This window comes from Oncorhynchus nerka, linkage group LG17 (assembly GCF_034236695.1).
Source record: "Oncorhynchus nerka isolate Pitt River linkage group LG17, Oner_Uvic_2.0, whole genome shotgun sequence".
Classification (NCBI taxonomy): Eukaryota; Metazoa; Chordata; class Actinopteri; order Salmoniformes; family Salmonidae; genus Oncorhynchus; species Oncorhynchus nerka.
The window spans coordinates 49152368-49172969 of NC_088412.1; the positions used below are offsets into that span (position 1 = coordinate 49152368).

Below are 20602 nucleotides of genomic sequence, written 5' to 3' on the forward strand. Positions count from 1 at the left end.
CTCACTAAAGTGCAAGGACAAATACCAGAACGTGCACCCATGGAGGGCCCCAGGACCGAGTTTGGGAAACCTTGTACTAGCCTATATTTCCCCCTCCACCGCATGTATCTGCACACCCTCTGAGCTTTGTTTGACTTTAGGGAAGCCCTCCACCAGTCCACCACCCACACACCTCTAGTCTGTATCTGTCATGCACTGAACACCCCCAATTGTATTTTCCAGTCTGGGCTAATTTACTCATCCATGCAATGTAAATATCTAATCCGGAACCGTTTAGGGGGTCCAGGTGGTAAGAACGAGACGGACGGGCCCCAGAACTGTTCCCCACTCTATTTCTCACACACACACACACACACACACACACACACACACACACACACACACACACACACACACACACACACACACACACACCAGTGCCTGTCTGTATTCAGGGGTCGGTGCGTTTGACTCCCGGGCCCCTGAGGGCCCCAGTTGGCGTCCCTGGGACAGATCCCCTCCTGTGAGGTCACGTCAGAGGAAATGCCTGAGGAGTGAAGTCAAGGGGGTTAGGGTTAGTCTGTGTGTGCGTGCGTATCTGCGTGTTGCGTGTGTTTGTACTCCCGCCCGTTAGTTGGTGGGTTGTTGAAGATTCCTGAAGGCTGCAGCTGTGATGGCACAGGCAGAGGCTCCAGTCCTGTCACGGTGTGCCACATCGGGAGGCAGAGGGGAAGGAGAGGGGCAACCGCAGTGGTGGAGGCTGGGTGGCTGTGGGGGAATGGTGGAGTAGCCCTGGGAGAAGGGAAGAGTAGTGAGAAGTAGAGAGAAATGTAGATGAAACTGAATAAAGGGGAAATCTTGACTTATTTGATTTGGTTCCTTACGCAATATGAGGCCAAAGACAAGTGGAAAGTAGATCTGAAATCTATTGTGGATCATACAAAACAACTTGTGTACCCTTACTATGCATCTTAATTGGAGTGCTGAAGGTGTTGCACTGATAACCTCCTGAAGGAAAACATGTCTGTTCTAATTTCAATAGATATTTGGTCCAATTAAAACGGCTATTTTCCATGCTGTTTATTAAATAGACATTCAGTCGTGACTTCATAGTATCTACTTATGACCACTAATGAACTAGAGCACGGTGTACCTATAGGTGAAAAAGGAGACAATGTTCTTGGGAGCTGAAGAGGGAGGAGAGAGAGAAGAAAGGGGAAAATGTGGATGAGGTGGCAGAGGAGATGCCTTTGGTGCTCTGTGAGATGCTACAAAAGTGGTTGAGTTTGTGTGGAATGAGGTTGAGCCTTAGCAGATGAGGAACCAGCCGGTACAGCCTGGTCTGTGTGATGATTGTTTACACAGGTGCTGTTGTGTCTGAGAGCCAGAGCCACAAGATCATCCAAAATCACACTTAGAGTCCCTCTACAAAACAAACCCTCGCAGCCTTCCAAAAAGAAACCAAAAAAAACATAGAACTTAAAGGGTAAAGGGTCTCATGTTCTACTATGTTTCATTGAGGATCCAAGGGAGGTCTTGGATTTGTGTGTGGATGTGTGTAATGCATAGCAAGTGTATGTATGCGTGTGTGGGAGAGTGAGTGTTTGTGTTATCTGTGTTGTGCTGTGCCGTGGCCCGCATGGCAGTCTCTACCTGGATGACTTCATGGCTTGGCCCGGGTGTCTGGTGTGAGGAGAAGCAGAAGCCTTCGATTAGCGAACAGCTAGGCTGAGGTCATGGTGAGATAGGGGCCTGTGGAAACACTGATGTTACACTAACATCACATTAGCCCCAGGCCCCGCGGCAGTCACAGCTCCCTGGGGACCCCCAAAACCCGGGACAGTCCAAACCCGAATAGGCGGACCTCAGACCAGGCTATACTGACCAAATCCAGTCCACCACCAAACAGCTGGTCCTCTTCTATGGAGACACACACACAGGGGCAGCTGACCCAGAGAACGGGCCAGGAACTTTGACTTGGATGGATCGTTTTTTAATCCGCCAACCTTTTTTAGGTTAGTGTTGGTCTCTTCCTACCCCATTTCCACCACCGTGGCCATATAAAAAGTTTTACATACTTCCTCTGTTATGACATAACCTTGTGGCTCGCAGAGATGATGTCATGATGATCTCTTGGACAGACTGGTTTGGTTTACGTGATTCGTACTCTACTCCGGAACCTGGCTGATGGTGGATCATGTGCCTTTTCGCTCGTGTTATGTAGCAATATGATGACTTGATCATAATACCTTTCTTCTCTGGACGCTGTTTATTAGGCTGTCCCAGGTATTCATTTCCATATATCATTGAGAGCTCTCCTATTGGTGTGTCATGTGTGTGTACTATATCTCATTGCAATAAACGTCTTTCCAATGAATGCTTTGTGTGTGCATCTGTCACGCGCCTAGATATGCACTTGTGTATGTGCCTTAACCCTGTCCGTCTATGTGTGTTTTCTAGACAGAGGCCATGCGGCGAGCTCTGAAGGAGCTGGACCTAAACATCGTTGAGATGTCAGATGAGAACGCCACTCTGGACGGAGGAGACGTCCTCTTTACAGGTACACACCATTAAAGCCATGGGCATCACCATCCTCTTAGTTATCACTATGGAAACGGATACAGTATTCAGCAAAGCTAAACATGTATGACCACTTGATCATGCAAATGATATGACCCATCACCACAGGTGGTGAACAAACATTGTTCCCGAATAACTCATTCGGAATAGTCAAGTAGTTGAGGTGACCTCAACTGAAATGGCGTACAAATTACAACTGACTGACTGTCATATCTGTAGGTTCATGCTCTACAACATCCGCAGAGTACGACCCTGCCTCACACAGGAAGCGGCGCAGGTCCTAATCCAGGCACTTGTCATCTCCCGTCTGGATTACTGCAACTCGCTGTTGGCTGGGCTCCCTGCCTGTGCCATTAAACCCCTACAACTCATCCAGAACGCCGCAGCCCGTCTGGTGTTCAACCTTCCCAAGTTCTCTCACGTCACCCCGCTCCTCCGCTCTCTCCACTGGCTTCCAGTTGAAGCTCGCATCCGCTACAAGACCATGGTGCTTGCCTACGGAGCTGTGAGGGGAACGGCACCTCAGTACCTCCAGGCTCTGATCAGGCCCTACACCCAAACAAGGGCACTGCGTTCATCCACCTCTGGTCTGCTCGCCTCCCTACCACTGAGGAAGTACAGTTCCCGCTCAGCCCAGTCAAAACTGTTCGCTGCTCTGGCCCCCCAATGGTGGAACAAACTCCCTCACGACGCCAGGACAGCGGAGTCAATCACCACCTTCCGGAGACACCTGAAACCCCACCTCTTTAAGGAATACCTAGGATAGGGTAAAGTAATCCTTCTCACCCCCCCCCCTTAAAAGATTTAGATGCACTATTGTAAAGTGGCTGCTCCACTGGATGTCATAAGGTGAATGCACCAATTTGTAAGTCGCTCTGGATAAGAGCGTCTGCTAAATGACTTAAATGTTAAATGTAATATCTTTCTATGTGACCTCACAATAGTGTTTTTCCTTACAGCAGTCTGCCCCATTGCATGATTGAAAATGATTAGCTCAGATGGCAATATTATACCCCCATCTCTCACACACACACACCCTATTTCATCACAATAGGAACCTTGTTCCACAACAGTCATCTCACAATGAACTAGCTGAGAACGTACTGTAGGTAGAGTGCTAGTGAGGTGAGGTCTTTATTATGGTCTACTCTGTACATTCTGTAACAGTTGTGCAGCTTTGCCTGTGAATGTTATGTGGGTCATGCTCTACACCATGCAGGGCTTGGAAAAAGCACTAGAACACTTAATTGAGTTTCTAGACGCTGGCTCTCTGTGGTACGTTCCTCCCATCTCCCATCCAGCTGAAATTGGTTTCACTTGGCAGGCAGGGCTAGGAACATTTCCTCTTGGCAACGTCGTCGCTAACGGCTCATTTATAAAAGCTCAACGGCTACGCCCATTCTCTCTGCAATGCTCTTGAGTGGCGACCCAAACGAGTGGCGGCCGTACTTTCTCTCTTTCTGTTATATCTTTCTCTCCATCCATACTGACCACAGGTTGTTGTCTGTTTCTCCTCAGGTAGAGAATTTTTCGTGGGGCTTTCCAAACGCACCAATCAGAAAGGAGCAGAGATCCTGGCCGATGTGTTCAAGGTGAGTGAGAACAGACTAGAGCAGTGCACCCTGGGAATATTCAGACTGACTTCCTGTGTCCTCAAGCCACCATTACTGCCCCCCCTGAGGTAATCATGGTCTCATTCAGGAGCCTCAAGGGCCTCAAGGCATTTAAATACGCTATTGTCTCGGAAATTTATTAGATGGCAAACATGGTGTCTCAGGAATGTATGGCTAGGAGAAGAGGGTGATTCCAGTGGTTTCGGGAAAGAATGCCTTTTGCTGATTCATGGGGTCATTTCCTGGCGAGTTCAACACCCAACAGGAATTTGACCTTTCCTCGCTGCCCTGTTTCCGCTCCTGTCTGTGTCCAATTTAAATTCCACCATGGTATTTCTCTCAGCCTCTCACTGTTATTCATTATCCTTGATAAGTCAGGTATTGATGATGCGGCTCTTGGAAAACATACAAGGCTTTTTCCCCTCTACAGCTCCCATTGTTTTTCCTCCTTCCTTTATTAAATTCAGGATACTTTTACAGCCTGTTCTGTTCAGGCCAGGATTATCCACATATGTGATTGGGGGGTTAAATATGTAAAGGACAGGCTCTTACCCTTGTTGAGTGAAGGACATGCGAGAGGAAGATCAAAGTGCATGGGGAGACATCTCTACCAGGCTATTGTCTTGTCTTCCATTCAAGATCATAACACTTAATACTGTATCTTCAGGCCAAAGGTATGTGGACACCTGCTCTTCGAACATCTCATTCCAAAATCATGGGCAGTAATATGGAGTTAGTCCCCCATTTGCTGCTATAGCACCCTCTACTCATATTCAAAGGCTTTCAATTAGATGTTAAAACATTGCTGCAGGGACTTTCTTCTATTCAGCCACAAGAGCATCAGAGAGGTCTGGCACTGGTGTTGGGTGATTAGGCCTGGCTCTCAGTCGGTGTGCCAATTCATCCCAAAGGTGTTTGATGGGGTTAAGGTCAGGGCTCTGTGCAGCTAGTCAAGTTCTTCCACACCGATCTCGACAAACTATTTCTTTATGGACCTCGCTTTGTGTACTAGGGCATTATCATGCTGAAACAGGAAAGGGCCGTCGCAAACTGTTGCCACAAAGTTGGAAACACACAATGACATTCTAGAGGATTCTATGTGGTAGCGCTAAGATTTCCCTTCACTGGAACTAATGGGCCTAGCCCGAACCATGAAAAACAGCCTGAGTTAATTATTCCTCCTCCACCAAACTTTACAGTTGGCATTATGCATTGGGGCAGGTAGTGTTCTCCTGGCATCAGCCAAATCCAGATTCAATAGTTGGAATGTCAGATAGTGAACCGTGATTCATCACTACAGAGAACGCGTTTACACCACTCCAGCCGACGCTTGGCATTGCGCATGGTGATCTTAGGCTTGTGTGCAGCTGCTCGGCCATGGAAACCCATTTCATGAAGCTCCCAATGAACAGTTCCTGTGCTGACGTTGCTTCCAGAGGCAATTTGGAACTCGGTATTGAGCGTTGCAACCAAGGACAGACCATTTTTACACGCTTCATCACTTGGCTGTCTCGTTCTGTGAGCTTGTGTGGCCTACCACTTTGCGACTGAGCCGTTGTTGCTCCTAGACGTTTCCACTATAACAGCACTTACAGTTGAATGGGGCAGCGCTAGCAGAGCAGAAATTTGACAAACTGACTTGTTGGAAAGGTGGAATCCTATGACTGTGCCACGTTGAAAGTCAATGAGCTCTTCAGTAAGGCCATTCTACTGCCAATGTTTATCTATGGAGATTGCATTAATGTGTGCTTGATTTTATGCACCTGTCGGCAACGGGTGTGTCTGAAATCGCCGAAATCCACCAATTGACCTGGGGCTAGCGGGTATTTGCCATCTCCCTGTAAATTAATGAACATATATTACAAGTAGGGCAGTTAACATTGTAAGGAATCTTCACTCAAAACTTCTCTCTCTGCTGAACACAACTCTAGGATTGTCCATGGGATATGACGGGTTGTTTTCATGTGTCTCACGATAAGCTCAGGGGAGGACATTTGCCTGCTGCTATCTTTTCTGAGTCACTGTTTGGGCTAAACTGCCGCTTCATAAAGGAATGAGGACTGTATTGAACTGTGCTTATAATGTCAAAATACCCTCAAATGGGAAATATCCATTGCCAACTGGACAGAGGCGCTTTCCATTTCAGCACCACAGAGCTCCGCTATACCTGTCTCAATGAGTGGAGATGCAGGAGAGGCGCTTTCCATTTCAGCACCACAGAGCTCCGCTATACCTGTCTCAATGAGTGGAGATGCACGAGAGGCGCTGTCCATTCAGCACCACAGAGCTCCGCTATACCTGTCTCAATGAGTGGAGATGCAGGAGAGGCGCTGTCCATTTCAGCACCACAGAGCTCCGCTATACCTGTCTCAATGGGTGGAGATGCACGAGAGGCGCTGTCCATTCAGCACCACAGAGCTCCGCTATACCTGTCTCAATGAGTGGAGATGCAGGAGAGGCGCTGTCCATTTCAGCACCACAGTGCTCCGCTATACCTGTCTCAATGAGTGGAGATGCAGGAGAGGCGCTGTCCATTCAGCACCACAGAGCTCCGCTATACCTGTCTCAATGAGTGGAGATGCAGGAGAGGCGCTGTCCATTCAGCACCACAGAGCTCCGCTATACCTGTCTCAATGAGTGGAGATGCAGGAGAGGCGCTGTCCATTCAGCGGTGCTGAATATGGGCGCGTCCTCATCGCCCTATTAAACCGTATGTGTTGAGTCTCCCTTTGTACTTCCGGGTTTCACCATTTGTTTGGTCAAGTTGAATTTTTTCAATGTTTTTGACTATAGAACCATGGCTGAACTAAACTTGACAAAGTAATTAATGATTCCTCTGATACTCCTGTGTGGAAGTTGTAGCTCTATTTGAACTTCTCCCTCAAATGGTCCCCTCCTGTGTCCTCTCTCACCTCCTTTTGAAAAAGGTCCAAGTTAATCGAGGAGAGTGAACATGGATGAGCGTTTTTTTCTCCTCTGACAAAACAAAAGCTGATTCAAAGGAGGTGTGGCAGATTTAAACACACTTCTGCGCTGGGATGCAAATGAGTATCCTCGATGAAAAGGTGGCTATCGAGGAGGGGAGGACACTCTTCCTTTTGCATACTAATGAATTGATGCACTCCTCTACTACTTATTGGTCTCCGGGCCATGGAGGAGAGAGGACGGTCTTTTGCCCAAACCCCTATGATCTCGATCCCCCTCTACCTCTGCTAGCCCCTGGTCATGTTACACTAGCCCTTTCTTAACCTCAGATAGCCCCTGGTCAAACCGTGCTAGCACCACCTCAACCCCTAGCCCCAGGTCAAACTAAGCTCTCCTCAACTGTTAGCCCCAGGTCAAGCTACACTAGCTCCACCTCAACCGCTGCCCCAGGTCAAGCTACACTAGCTCCACCTCAACCGCTAGCCCCACCTCAGCTAGCCCCAGGTCAAGCTGTGCTAGCTCCACCTCAGCTAGCCCTAGGTCATGCTGTGCTAGCTCCACCTCAGCTAGCCCCAGGTCAAGCTACACTAGCTCCACCTCAACTGCTAGCCCCAGGTCAAGCTACACTAGCTCCACCTCAACCACTAGCCCCAGGTCAAGCTACACTAGCTCCACCTCAACCGCTAGCCCAGGTCAAGCTGTGCTAGCTCCACCTCAGCTAGCCCCAGGTCAAACTACACTAGCTCCACCTCAACCGCTAGCCCCAGGTCAAGCTGTGCTAGCTACACCTCAGCTAGCCCCAGGTCATGCTGTGCTAGCTCCACCTCAACTGCTAGCCCCAGGTCAAGCTGTGCTAGCTCCACCTCAACAGCTAGCCCCAGGTCAAGCTGTGCTAGCTCCACCTCAACAGCTAGCCCCAGGTCATGCTGTGCTAGCTCCACCTCAACCACTAGCCCCAGGTCATGCTGTGCTAGCTCCACCTCAACAGCTAGCCCCAGGTCATGCTGTGCTAGCTCCACCTCAACCACTAGCCCCAGGTCAAGCTGTGCTAGCTCCACCTCAACCACTAGCCCCAGGTCAAGCTACACTAGCTCCACCTCAGCTAGACCCAGGTCAAGCTACACTAGCTCCACCTCAACCACTAGCCCCAGGTCATGCTGTGCTAGCTCCACCTCAACAGCTAGCCCCAGGTCATGCTGTGCTAGCTCCACCTCAACCACTAGCCCCAGGTCATGCTGTGCTAGCTCCACCTCAGCTAGCCCCAGGTCAAGCTGTGCTAGCTCCACCTCAACCACTAGCCCCAGGTCAAGCTACACTAGCTCCACCTCAGCTAGACCCAGGTCAAGCTACACTAGCTCCACCTCAACCACTAGCCCCAGGTCAAGCTGTACTAGCTCCACCTCAGCTAAGGAACACCTTCCTAATATTGAGTTACACCCCTTTTTGCCCTCAGAACAGCCTCAATTCGTCACAGCATGAACTCTACAAGTTCCATAGGGATGCTGGCCCATGTTGACTCCAATGCTTCCTACAGTTGTGTCAAGATGGCTGGATGTCCTTTGGGTGGTGGACCATCCATGTCTCAAGGCTTAAAAGTCCTTCTTTAACCTGGTCTCCTCCCCTTCATCTACATGTCTCCTCCCCTTCATCTACATGTCTCCTCCCCTTCATCTTTAACCTGTCTCCTCCCCTTCATCTACATGTCTCCTCCCCTTCATCTACACTGATTGAAGTGGATTTGATAAGTGACATCAATAAGGGATCATAGCTTTCACCTGGAACCACCTGGTCAGTCTGTCAATAAGGGATCATAGCTTTCACCTGGAACCACCTGGTCAGTCTGTCAATAAGGGATCATAGCTTTCACCTGGAACCACCTGGTCAGTCTGTCAATAAGGGATCATAGCTTTCACCTGGAACCACCTGATCAGTCTGTCATGGAAAGAGCAGGTGTTCCTAATGTGTTGTACACTCATTGAATATTGAAAAAACATTCTGCGCCTTAAAAGTACACCTTGGAGAACATCAATCCACTATCAGACATCAAAATATCACCTCGCAAGTTGCGAGACATTTTATAGCACAAAGGCACTATTAATGAATGACTTTGTGTGGCGGTCGGAAAAAAGCTTATCCACCGCGCAGAGGATATACAATTTTAAATTCCGTATCACCACACGGTTTAAACAAAGAACTAGATTTCACTTCCTTCCTGTAGGCCAAATTTAGACTCATACAAAAACACTGTCCATATCATATTTTGCATATAATTTACGAGTTATCCCCACATATTTATGAACAATCAAATGTCCTTTATGGTTAGCTATCTCATAAACCAGACACCTAAGGCAATTGTTTCATGCCTGATACCCCCAGTAGCTCTTTGTGTGTGCTCCCATACCCTAACATGCTTTGTGATTATTACTATAGGTAGACCAGAGAGTCACGGTTATTATAGTACATTAAAACTAATACGGAAACGAATAATGAAAAAAAAACTATGAATTAACAAACCTTCTTGAAAATCTAAAACTATACTGAAACTATTATCTTAGACCCTTAGACGAAATAAAAATAAAAACCTCAATTATGTTCACTTTTAGTTTTTTTCCCTAAACTTTGGGCAGAAATCTAATGGGGTTGTCAATAGGATCTAATGGGGTTGTCAATAGAATCTAATGGGGTTATCAATAGGATCGAATGGGGTTGTCAATAGAATCTAATGGGGTTATCAATAGGATCTAATGGGGTTATCAATAGGATCTAATGGGGTTGTCAATAGGATCGAATGGGGTTATCAATAGGATCGAATGGGGTTATCAATAGGATCTAATGGAGGAATCAATAGGATCAAATGGGGTTGTCAATAGGATCGAATGGGGTTGTCAATAGGATCTAATGGAGGAATCAATAGGATCTAATGTGGGAATCAATAGAATCTAATGGGGTTGTCAATAGGATCGAATGGGGTTGTCAATAGGATCGAATGGGGTTATCAATAGGATCTAATGGAGGAATCAATAGGATCGAATGGGGTTGTCAATAGGATCGAATGGGGTTGTCAATAGGATCTAAATGGGGTTGTCAATAGGATCTAATGGGGTTGTCAATAGGATCGAATGGGGTTGTCAATAGGATCGAATGGGGTTATCAATAGGATCTAATGGAGGAATCAATAGGATCTAATGGGGGAATCAATAGAATCTAATGGGGTTGTCAATAGAATCTAATGGGGTTATCAATAGGCTCTAATGTGGGAATCAATAGGATCTAATGGGGTTATCAATAGGATTTTCAAACTTTTTGGGGGTGGGGGTTCAAGCTACTGAATCTGGTGGGTAAATGCAGCCAGGAGATAGCTGTAACGATATTCACAGGTGGAAGAAGTTGAAGAGGACCAAGGTGCAGCGTGGTACGTGTTCATGGTAAATTTAATCAAGAAACTGAACACTAGAACAAAAAAACAAAACAAAGCGGAACAAACGAAACAGTTCTGTCTGGTGCAGATGTAACAGTATAACTTTAGACCGTCCCCTCGCCCATACCCAGGCGCGAACCAGGGACCCTCTGCACACATCAACAACAGTCACCCACAAAGCATCGTTACCCATCGCTCCACAAAAGCCGCAGCCCTTGAAGAGCAAGGGGAACCACTACTTCAAGGTCTCAGCCCAAGTGACGTCACCGATTGAAACGCTATTTAGCAAGCACCACCGCTAACTAGCTAGCTATTTCACATCCGTTACACTAACCCATCTTTTGACGTCATCCCTTTCCGCAGCAACCAGTGATCTGGGTCAACAGCATCAATGTAATAGTATAACTTTAGACCGTCCCCTCGCCCATACCCGGGCGCGAACCAGGGACCCTCTGGTCCCTGGCCCACAGGCTCGCTAGGTCCCTGGCCCACAGGCTCGCTAGGTCCCTGGCCCACAGGCTCGCTAGGTCCCTGGCCCACATGCTACTCTCCAGGTTCATTGCCCACAAGCTCTCCAACATGCTCACATAGTTCTTGGCCCAAAGGCTCACCCACAGGCTGCTCTCCAACAGGTTCCTGGCTCACAGGCTGCTCTACAGGTTCATGGCCCACAGGCTCTTGGGCCACAGGCTGCTCACTAGGATCCTGGCCCACAGGCTCGCTTGGTTCTTGGCCCACATGCTGCTCTCCACAGTCACCCACGAATCATCGTTACCCATCGCTCCACAAAAGCCGCGGCCCTTGCAGAGCAAGGGGAACCACTACTTCAAGGTCTCAGAGCAAGTGACGTCACTGATTGAAACGCTATTTAGCGCGCACCACCGCTAACTAGCTAGCTATTCCACATCCGTTACACAGACACACAAAGACAGAAAACTACCCACAACTCAAGGGCGAAAACAGGCTGCCTAAGTATGGTTCTCAATCAGAGACAACGATTTCCAGCTGCCTCTGATTGGGAACCATACCAGGCCAAACATATAGAATTACAAACATAGAACAAAACATAGAATGCCCACCCCAACTCACGCCCTGACCAACCTAAAACAGACATAAAAAAGGGAACTAATGTCAGGACGTGACAATAGCGATGTTTCAAGTAGGGCTTTTGCATCACTATCACTAGCTACCAGTGAAAGAAAATCCGGTAGGTAGCTGACTTGATTATTCTTACATATACTACCTTTGTCATTTGAATAACGATTTAGCCTAGTTATTGTCAAAATGACAAAAACAGTAGGCCATTTCAGTCAACTAAATGCCCTTTCTTTTCAGTCATATTTTAGCCACATCACATTTGTATTGCCTCAGTAACCTACAGTAAACCTCACTGACTTTCATGTGCACCAAAATACAGGAAACATCAACAGTGTCTGAATTAGGGCGTTGGGCCAATACGAGCCAGAACAGCTTCAATGGACCTTTGCATAGATTCAGCATAGAGTCTAGAACTCACTTGGAAGGATGCGACACCATTATTTCACAAGAAATTCCATCATTTGGTGGTTTCTTGATGGAAAACTGGAGCAGGTGCCGCTCCAGAATCTCCCATAAGTGTTCAAATGGGATGAGATCTGGTGACTAAGACGGCCAAGGCATATGGTTTACATCATTTTCATGCTCATCAAACCATTCAGTGACCCATCGTGCCCTGTGGATGGGGGCATTGTCATCCTATGGGGGCATAGCCATGAAAGACAACATAATGGCCTGCCCAGCATTTTTTTACATGACCCTAAGCATGATGGAATGTTAATTGCTTAATTAACTCAGGAACCACACCTATGTGGAGCATCTGCTTTCAAAATACTTTGTATCACTAATTTACTCAAGCGTTTACATTATTTTAGCAGTTACCTGTACATAGCCTTGTACTACCAACATATTTGTCTGCATAACATCCTATCGCATGATTCTCTTCCGAACAACCAAACTGGCAGAAGAACACATTACAACTGTATCAGATTTATTGTAATAGCACACCTCTTGACAGGGCTCCAGATTAGTGTGAGCAACTTTTGCAGTTGGTGGCACCAGCCCATAATTTGGTCACACTATTTGGTTTTCCGGTGAGACGCGATATATTTTTTATAAAGTGCTTTAGACTGTATACTAGACTACTGAGATGGTAGGAAACCAAAGAAATAAGTTGTTCATCTAACATGTCCAAGCAGGAATGCATTGTTCAAAATATTTTTGTGCAGCCTAATCCAGTGATTGTCATGAATTGTGAGTTGTCAATAGGGTGTTGTTCTATTTGACTGTTAAGACAGGGCTCAAGGAGGACAAGGAAGAGCTGGGAAGGAGGAGGAAAGGACAATAGTGGAAGTGCATAAAGATGGCGGCCCCCATGCACTTACCACAAATGCCTCATTTGCTGTACTGTACATTGCTGTCCTTTACTTTGTGTGTAGTCAATAGCACAGTATACATGATCCCAATTCTAGCTCCAAGACGGCGGCAATTTAAACCTAAAAAGTACTGATTTATTGGCACGTTGAAACATGTTGCACGTCGTAGTTTAAAAACTCAGTGGTAAAACAAACATTCCGACTGTCAGGAAATGCTTTTCCTTCAGAGAGGATGGATTTGCTTTGATCTAGGCCTGTTGATCTGTTAAAGTGGCCACACCACTCTCCCTTTTACCTCATTTAACACCTCAATAGGTGGTCCATGTAAGTCATGACACACTTGATGTGGACCAGGCCAGAGAAACAGGGGCAGATATGATGTGGCAAGATATCGGTCGGATGACAAAGCGGAGTGAATTGACACTCCATATAACATGTCCATTCCTGCCTCAGTAAACCTGGGATTCCAACCCATGTCACAACGCAACATACTCCAGATGCTAATTAATAGCCCTCCAGAACCCCTGTTACCATGGGGTAGATATGGTATGACAGACCAAAGTAGGATGACTCCACATCATCAGTCGCTCTCTGAGCAGTAGCAGTAGTCTGGTCCTCCAGAAACAAACCATGGAACAGGGAGCTCTAGACTAGAACTATAGCCATGGGGTAGATGAGACAGAACAGAGCAGGATGACACTCAACATCAACAGTCTCTGTCTGAGCAGCAGCCAGGCGGCCGCATAGGAGTGTCTGGCACGCGAGGCCAGAGAAAGACGCAGCTCCCAGTAAAAACTAGCCTCTGCCAAGTCCCCAAAAGGTCCTCCTACTCCACATTTACTGGATTGGTTGAACAGTGCGGAAGAGAACCTCCCGACAGCTTCTTCTCGTCGAGACCAGTATATAGGGGATCTAATGTCAAGCGTTTAATTTACGCCTGCTAGGTTAGGTTTTTACAAACTGAGGGGAGGGGCCAGTGGCCTGGGGCTCTGGTGACCTCAGAATCTCAACCAACCAGTGGCCTGGGGCTTTAGGGACCTCATCTCTAAGACTCTCAACCAATGCCGGTTCGGTTACCTTTCCCACTGGGACCTGTCTAGTCCAATGATGTTAGGGCTTGCATGTTTGCAGGACTATGCTGTGTAATCCAGTAGGTTTGTTGTGTGTTTGCAAGACTATGTCCACGGTCCCTGTAATGCAGTAGGGTTGTTGTGTGTTTGCAGGACTATGCCGTATCCACTGTCCCTGTCACTGATGGCCTACACCTGAAGAGCTTTTGCAGCATGGGAGGACCAGGCCTCATCGTGATTGGCACCAGCGAACCGGCTCAGAAAGCCCTGAAGGTATCAGTCACCATTGAGTGCATGGGTCATGCAAGATAGGTCTATGTTCAGAGGACAGAGTTGGACTTACTTTCTTACTTTCCTTTGCAGCATCTTGTAAATTATGTTTAGATTAATACATGTTTAATAGCTTTTGCAGAAAACATAACTGAAATAAAACTCCTATCTCATCCCAATAGATTTTCTTCAAGTTCAATTTGTGGTGGTCATTCTCATACAAGAAAAAATTATTAAAAACAGTACCGTGCTTAATTGCTTTCTCTTTTCAAGAGCTATTTCAAGTTACCCATAATCATAAATCAATGTTTATAAGTCCAGGTAGCAGATAATGGACCCTATCAGTTTATGTAGTTGGTGCTGTATATTAACTAATGGGGTCTAACTTGAAACATTTTTGTCAGTTTACAATTTTTACAATGTATGCTCGTCTTAAATTTAAAAACACAAAGACCAGGCTCTGTCGCAGCCGGCCGAAGCCGGAAGGTCCATGGGGCGTCGTCCGTGTTAGGGAGGGTTTGGCCGGTAGGGATATCCTTGTTTCATCGCGCACTAGTGACTCCTGTGGCGGGCCGGGCGCAGTGCATGCTGACCAGGTCGCGAGGTGTACGGTGTTTCCTCCGACACATTGGTGCAGCTGGCTTCCGGGTTGGATGCGAGCTGTGTTAAGAAGCAGTGCGGCTTGGTTGGGTTGTGTTTCAGAGGGCGCATGGCTCTCGACCTTCGTCTCTCCCGATCCCGTACGGGAGTTGTGGCAATGAGACAAGACAGTAATTACTAACAATTGGATACCATGAAATTGGGGAGAATTTTTTAATATTTTTTTTATAAAAAAACACAAACACTGCTGGATATCCCAGATGCCAAGATCAGTGGAGGAACATATTCCCTGTTGCCTACTGTACATGGTAAACTGTGAGTGGCACTTCACTTTTTAATATGGAACATGGCTGAAATCATTTTTATACAATATTCACAAGACACAATTACAGTCTTTATGGAATAAAAATCTAATTTCTTTCAATTATATGTGGAAATCAATGATGTACAGTGACTTCAGAAAGTCACACCCCTTCACTTTTTCCACATTTTATTGTTACAGCCTGAATTTAAAGTTTTATAAATCGCTGGCCCACATAATGTCAAAGTGGAATTGTGTTTTTTGAAGGAAAAAAATGGAATTAAAAAATGAAAAGCTGAAATGAGTCAATAAGTAGTCAACCCCTTTGTTATGGCAAGCCTAAATAAGTTCAGGAGTAAACGTTTGCTTAACAAGTCTCATTATACCTTGCATGGACTCACGCTGTATGCAATAATAGTGTTTAACATGATTTTTGTTATGACTACCTCATCTATGTACCCCACACATACATACAATTATCTGTAAGGTTCTTTAGTCGAGTAGTGAGTTTTAAATAAAGATTCAACTACAAACACCTGGGAGGTTTTCCAATGTCTCGCACTAAATCAGATATTGAACATCCATTTGAGCATGGTGAATTGATTAATTATGGTGACTTTAAAACAGTTAGAATTGAATGGTTACTCCACAATACTAACCTAATTGACAGAGTGAAAATAATAAACATATTCCAAAACATGTATCCTGTTTGCAACGAGGCAATATTCAAGTAATACTGCAAAAAAATGTGGAAAAGCAATTAACACTTTGTATTCAGGACAAAATGTTATGTTTGGGGAAAGCCCAATACAACACATTACTGAGAAATACTCTCCATATTTTCAAGCGTGGTGGTTGAATCATGTTATGGGTATGCTTGTAATTGTTTAAAATGATTTTAAAAAAGAACAAGCAAAATCCTAGAGGAAAACCTGGTTCAGTCTGCTCTCCACCAGATACTGGGAGATGAATTCACCTTTCAGCAGGACAATAACCTACAACACACTTACCAAGAAGACAGTGAATGTTCCTGAGTGGCAGAGTTACAGTTTTGACTTAAATCTACTTGAAAATCTATGGCAAGACCTGAAAAAGGTTGTCTAGTAATGATCAACTACCAGGTGTGTAAAGCTCTTAGAGACTTACCCAGAAAGACTCGCAGCTGTAATCGCTGCCAAAGGTGCTTTTGCAATGTATTGACTCAGGGGTGTGAATACTTATGTAAATGAGATATTTCTGTAATTCATTTTCAATAAATTTGCAAAAAATTTCTAAAAAAAAAACATGTTTTCACTTTGTCATTATGGGTTATTGTGTGTAGATTTTTGAATTCAGGCTGTAACAACAAACTGTGGAATAAGTTAAAGTGTATGAATGCTTTCTGAAGGCATTGTATATAAACCCTGGATAGCCTACACTATGTCTTGGCCAATAAGAGCCTTTGAAGCCACCGAGCTACTATTATCCTACTCCTCCTTTGATTAATGGAAGTGAATCAGGGAAAAACGATATCTCCACATGAAAATAGCCAATTTGTCAACAATGCCACAATGTGCGCCAGCCAGCACCAATTCGAGGGATGTGAGAAGACATTTCATATCCAAGTATCTAAAATTTTGTTTTTTGGTCTATTTTGAGAGTCAGACTGCTCCTGACAGCTTCTGGTACCGTGTAACCATAGCAACACAAGCATGCAAATGTCTGTGCATGCTAGCTAGCGACCCCTTAAAATTAGTGGAGTCGGCTATTTCAGCATCACCCGTTGCTGACAGGAGAATGAAATCGAGCAGACAGCCATGCAATCTCCATAGGGAAACATTGGCAGTAGAGTGTCCTTAATGAAGAACTCAGTGACTTTCAACGTGGCACCGTTATAGGATGCAACCTTTCCAACAAGCCAGTTTGTCACATTTCTGCCCTGCTAGAGCTGCCCCGGTCAACTTTTAGTGCTTTTATTGTGAAGTGAAAACATCCAGGAGCAACAACAGCTCAGCCGCAAAGTGGTAGGCCACACAAGCTCACAGAACGGGACCACCGAGGGGTTTCCATGGCCGAGTAGCCGCACACAAGCTCACAGAACGGGACCACCGAGGGCTGAAAAAAATGATATGTCCTCGGTTGCATCACTCACTACCGAGTTCCAAACTGCCTCTGGAAGCAGTCCACAAGAACTGTTCGTCGGGAGCTTCATGAAATGGGTTTCCATGGCCGAGTAGCCGCACACAAGCCTAAGATCACCATACGCAATGCCAAGCGTTGACTGTAGTGGTGTAAAGCTCACCGCCATTGGACTCTGGAGCAGAGTAAACGCATTCTCTGGAGTGATGAATCACTCTTCACCATCTGGCAGTCCGACAGACAAATCTGTTTTCGGCGGATGCCAGGAGAACGCTACCTGCCTGAATTCATAGTGCCAACTGTAAAAGTTTGGTGGAGGAGGAATAATGGTCTGGGGCTGTTTTTCATGGTTTGGGCTAGGCCCCTTAGTTCCGGTGAAGGGAAATCTTAGCGCTACAGCATACAATTAGATTCTAGATGAATCTGTGCTTCCAACTTTGCGGCAACAGTTTGGGGAAGGCCTTTTCCTTTCTCAGCATGACAATGCCCCAGTGCACAAAGCAAGGTCCATACAGAAATGGTTTGTTGAGATCGGTGTGGAAGAACTCGACTGGCATGCAAAGAGCAATGACCTCAACCCCATCGAACACATATTATAAAAACAGCACATTTTTCTCTCTGCACTCTCGGCAAAATGTGTTGCAATGCAGTTAGTTGGTTGAATTTATAGATTTTTTTTAATGCCCCGGGGCCTCAAATGCGGTCGTCTCGCCAAGCAGGTGTGTGTGCTCCATTGTCTGACGTGTCACATTCTGTTTCGTGTCTCTACCTCGTTCTGTGTATTGACACAGAGTTGCGTGTCAGGCGTGTGTGTACACTTCACTACAGTCTGTGATTTGGAGTGGTGTGTGCATGCCAGTGTCCTGCTTTGATAAACAGGGCCATCTGGCATCATTGAAGCATATGATAAGAATTCTTCTGGGGACTCCTCAATATGCACAAGGACTTAATTAACTTGATGCTAAACACTTTAGATAAGATTATTAGGCATTACACTTACAGGACAGATTATTAGGTACACCCATCTAGTACTGGGTTGGAACCCACTGTGCCTCCAGAGCAGTCTGAATTCATTGTGAGCAAAAGCATGATATGAGCTATAAAAATAGCATTTTCTTTTCTTTTCTTCCATGGCAAAAAGTATAGAGTTGCAGGATATTTGCTTTTAAAACGGCATCATTTACTCTTCCCTAGCCTCATGACAAAATGTGTAGAATTGCATTATAATACAGAAAATTATTCTCTTTGTACCAAGGCAAAAATGTGTTGAAATACAGTAAGTTAGCTGACTCCTTTTTTTAAATGCCCCTGGGCCCCAAATGCGGTAGTCCCGCCAAGAAGGTGTATGTTCTCCCTTCTCTCCTGGATTTCAAAACGTGTCACATTCTGTTTCGTGTCTGTACCGTGTACCGTGTAATGACACAGAGTTGCCTGCCAGGCGTGTTTACACTACACTTACCCCAAATCCTGACTCTGCCATCAGCATGACACGACAAGAAGCGGCGAGGTTCCTCCACTCAAATCCAATTTTAGTTGTCACATACACATGGTTAGCAGATGCTTGTGTTTCTGGTTCCGAGTGCAGTAATATCTAACAAGTAATCAAACAAATTCACAACGACTACCTTATACACACACAATGTAAGGGATGGAATAAAAATATGTACATATTTATTGTTTTTATTTCACCTTTATTTAACCAGGTAGGCTAGTTGAGAACAAGTTCTCATTTGCAACTGCGACCTGGCCAAGATAAAGCATAGCAATTCGACACATACAACAACACAGAGTTACACATGGAATAAACAAAACGTAGTCAATAATACAGTAGAACAAAATAAAACAAAAAGTCTATATACAGTGAGTGCAAATAAGGTAAGATAAGGGAGTTAAGGCAATAAATAGGCCATGGTGGCGAAGTAATTACAATATAGCAATTAAAAACTGGAATGGTAGATGTGCAGAAGATGAATGTGCAAGTAGAGAAACTGGGGTGCAAAGGAGCAAGATAAATAAATAAATACTGTATGGGGATGAGGTAGGTAGATAGATGGGCTATGTACAGGTGCAGTGATCTGTGAGCTGCTCTGACAGCTGGTGCTTAAAGCTAGTGAGGGAGATATGAGTCTCCAGCTTCAGAGATTTTTGCAGTTCGTTCCAGTCATTGGCAGCAGAGAACTGGAAGGAAAGACGACCAAAGGAGGAATTGGCTTTGGGGGTGACCAGTGAAATATACTTGCTGGAGCACGTGCTACGAGTGGGTGCTGCTATGGTGACCAGTGAGCTGAGATAAGGCAGGGCTTTACCTAGCAGATACTTGTAGATAACCTGTAGCCAGTGGGTTTGGCGACGCGTATGAAGCGAGGGCCAACCAACGAGAACGTACAGGTCGCAATGGTGGGTAGTGTATGGGGTTTTGGTGACAAAACGGATGGCACTGTGATAGACTGCATCCAGTTTGTTGAGTAGAGTGTTGGAGGCTATTTTATAGATGACATCACCGAAGTCGAGGATCGGTAGGATGGTCAGTTTTATGAGGGTATGTTTGGCAGCATGAGTGAAGGATGCTTTGTTGCGAAGGAAGCCAATTCTAGATTTAATTTTGGATTGGAGATGCTTAATGTGAGTCTGGAAGGAGAGTTTACAGTCTAACCAGACACCTAGGTATTTGTAGTTGTTCACATATTCTAAGTCAGAGCCGTCCAGAGTAGTGATGCTGGACAGGCAGGTGCGGGCAGCGATCGGTTGAAGAGTATGCATTTAGTTTTCCCTGCGTTTAAGAGCAGTTGGAGGCCACGGAAGGAGTGTTGTAATGGCATTGAAGCTCGTCTGGAGGTTAGTTTACACAGTGTCCAAAGAGGGGCCAGAAGTATACAGAATGGTGTCGTCTGCGTAGAGGTGTACCAGAGAATCACCAGCAGCAAGAGCAACATCATTGATGTATACAGAGAAGAGAGTTGGCCTGAGGATTGAACCCTGTGGCACCCCCATAGAGATTCCCAGAGGTCCAGACAACAGGCTCTCCAATTTGACACACTGGACTCTATCAGAGAAGTAGTTGGTAAACCAGGCGAGGCAATCACCACATGCCAATAAGAATGTGGTGATTGACAGAGTCGAAAGCCTTGGCCAGGTCGATGAATACGGCTGCACAACTATGTCTCTTATCGATGGCGGTTATGATGTCGTTTAGGACCTTGAGCGTGGCGCATATAAATTGTCCAGTGTTGGTGATCGGGAGCCGCTTCTTGTTTTTAGCTGATAGGAGTGGAACCCGTTGTGGTCGCCTGCTGCAATAGCCCATCCGTGACAAGGAC

General features: G+C 45.8%; 1 protein-coding gene across 2 annotated transcripts in view; it reads left to right on the forward strand.

Annotated features, from left to right (window-relative positions):
• Positions 1-20602, forward strand: part of LOC115145357 (N(G),N(G)-dimethylarginine dimethylaminohydrolase 1-like) — a 118602-nt gene that overhangs the window by 79944 nt on the left and 18056 nt on the right. For both annotated transcript variants that reach the window (XM_029686853.2, XM_029686852.2), the window contains exons 2-4: positions 2440-2539; positions 4078-4151; positions 14150-14269. In XM_029686853.2, the coding sequence (XP_029542713.1) occupies positions 2440-2539; positions 4078-4151; positions 14150-14269 (294 nt within the window). The remainder of the gene's footprint in view (positions 1-2439; positions 2540-4077; positions 4152-14149; positions 14270-20602) is intronic.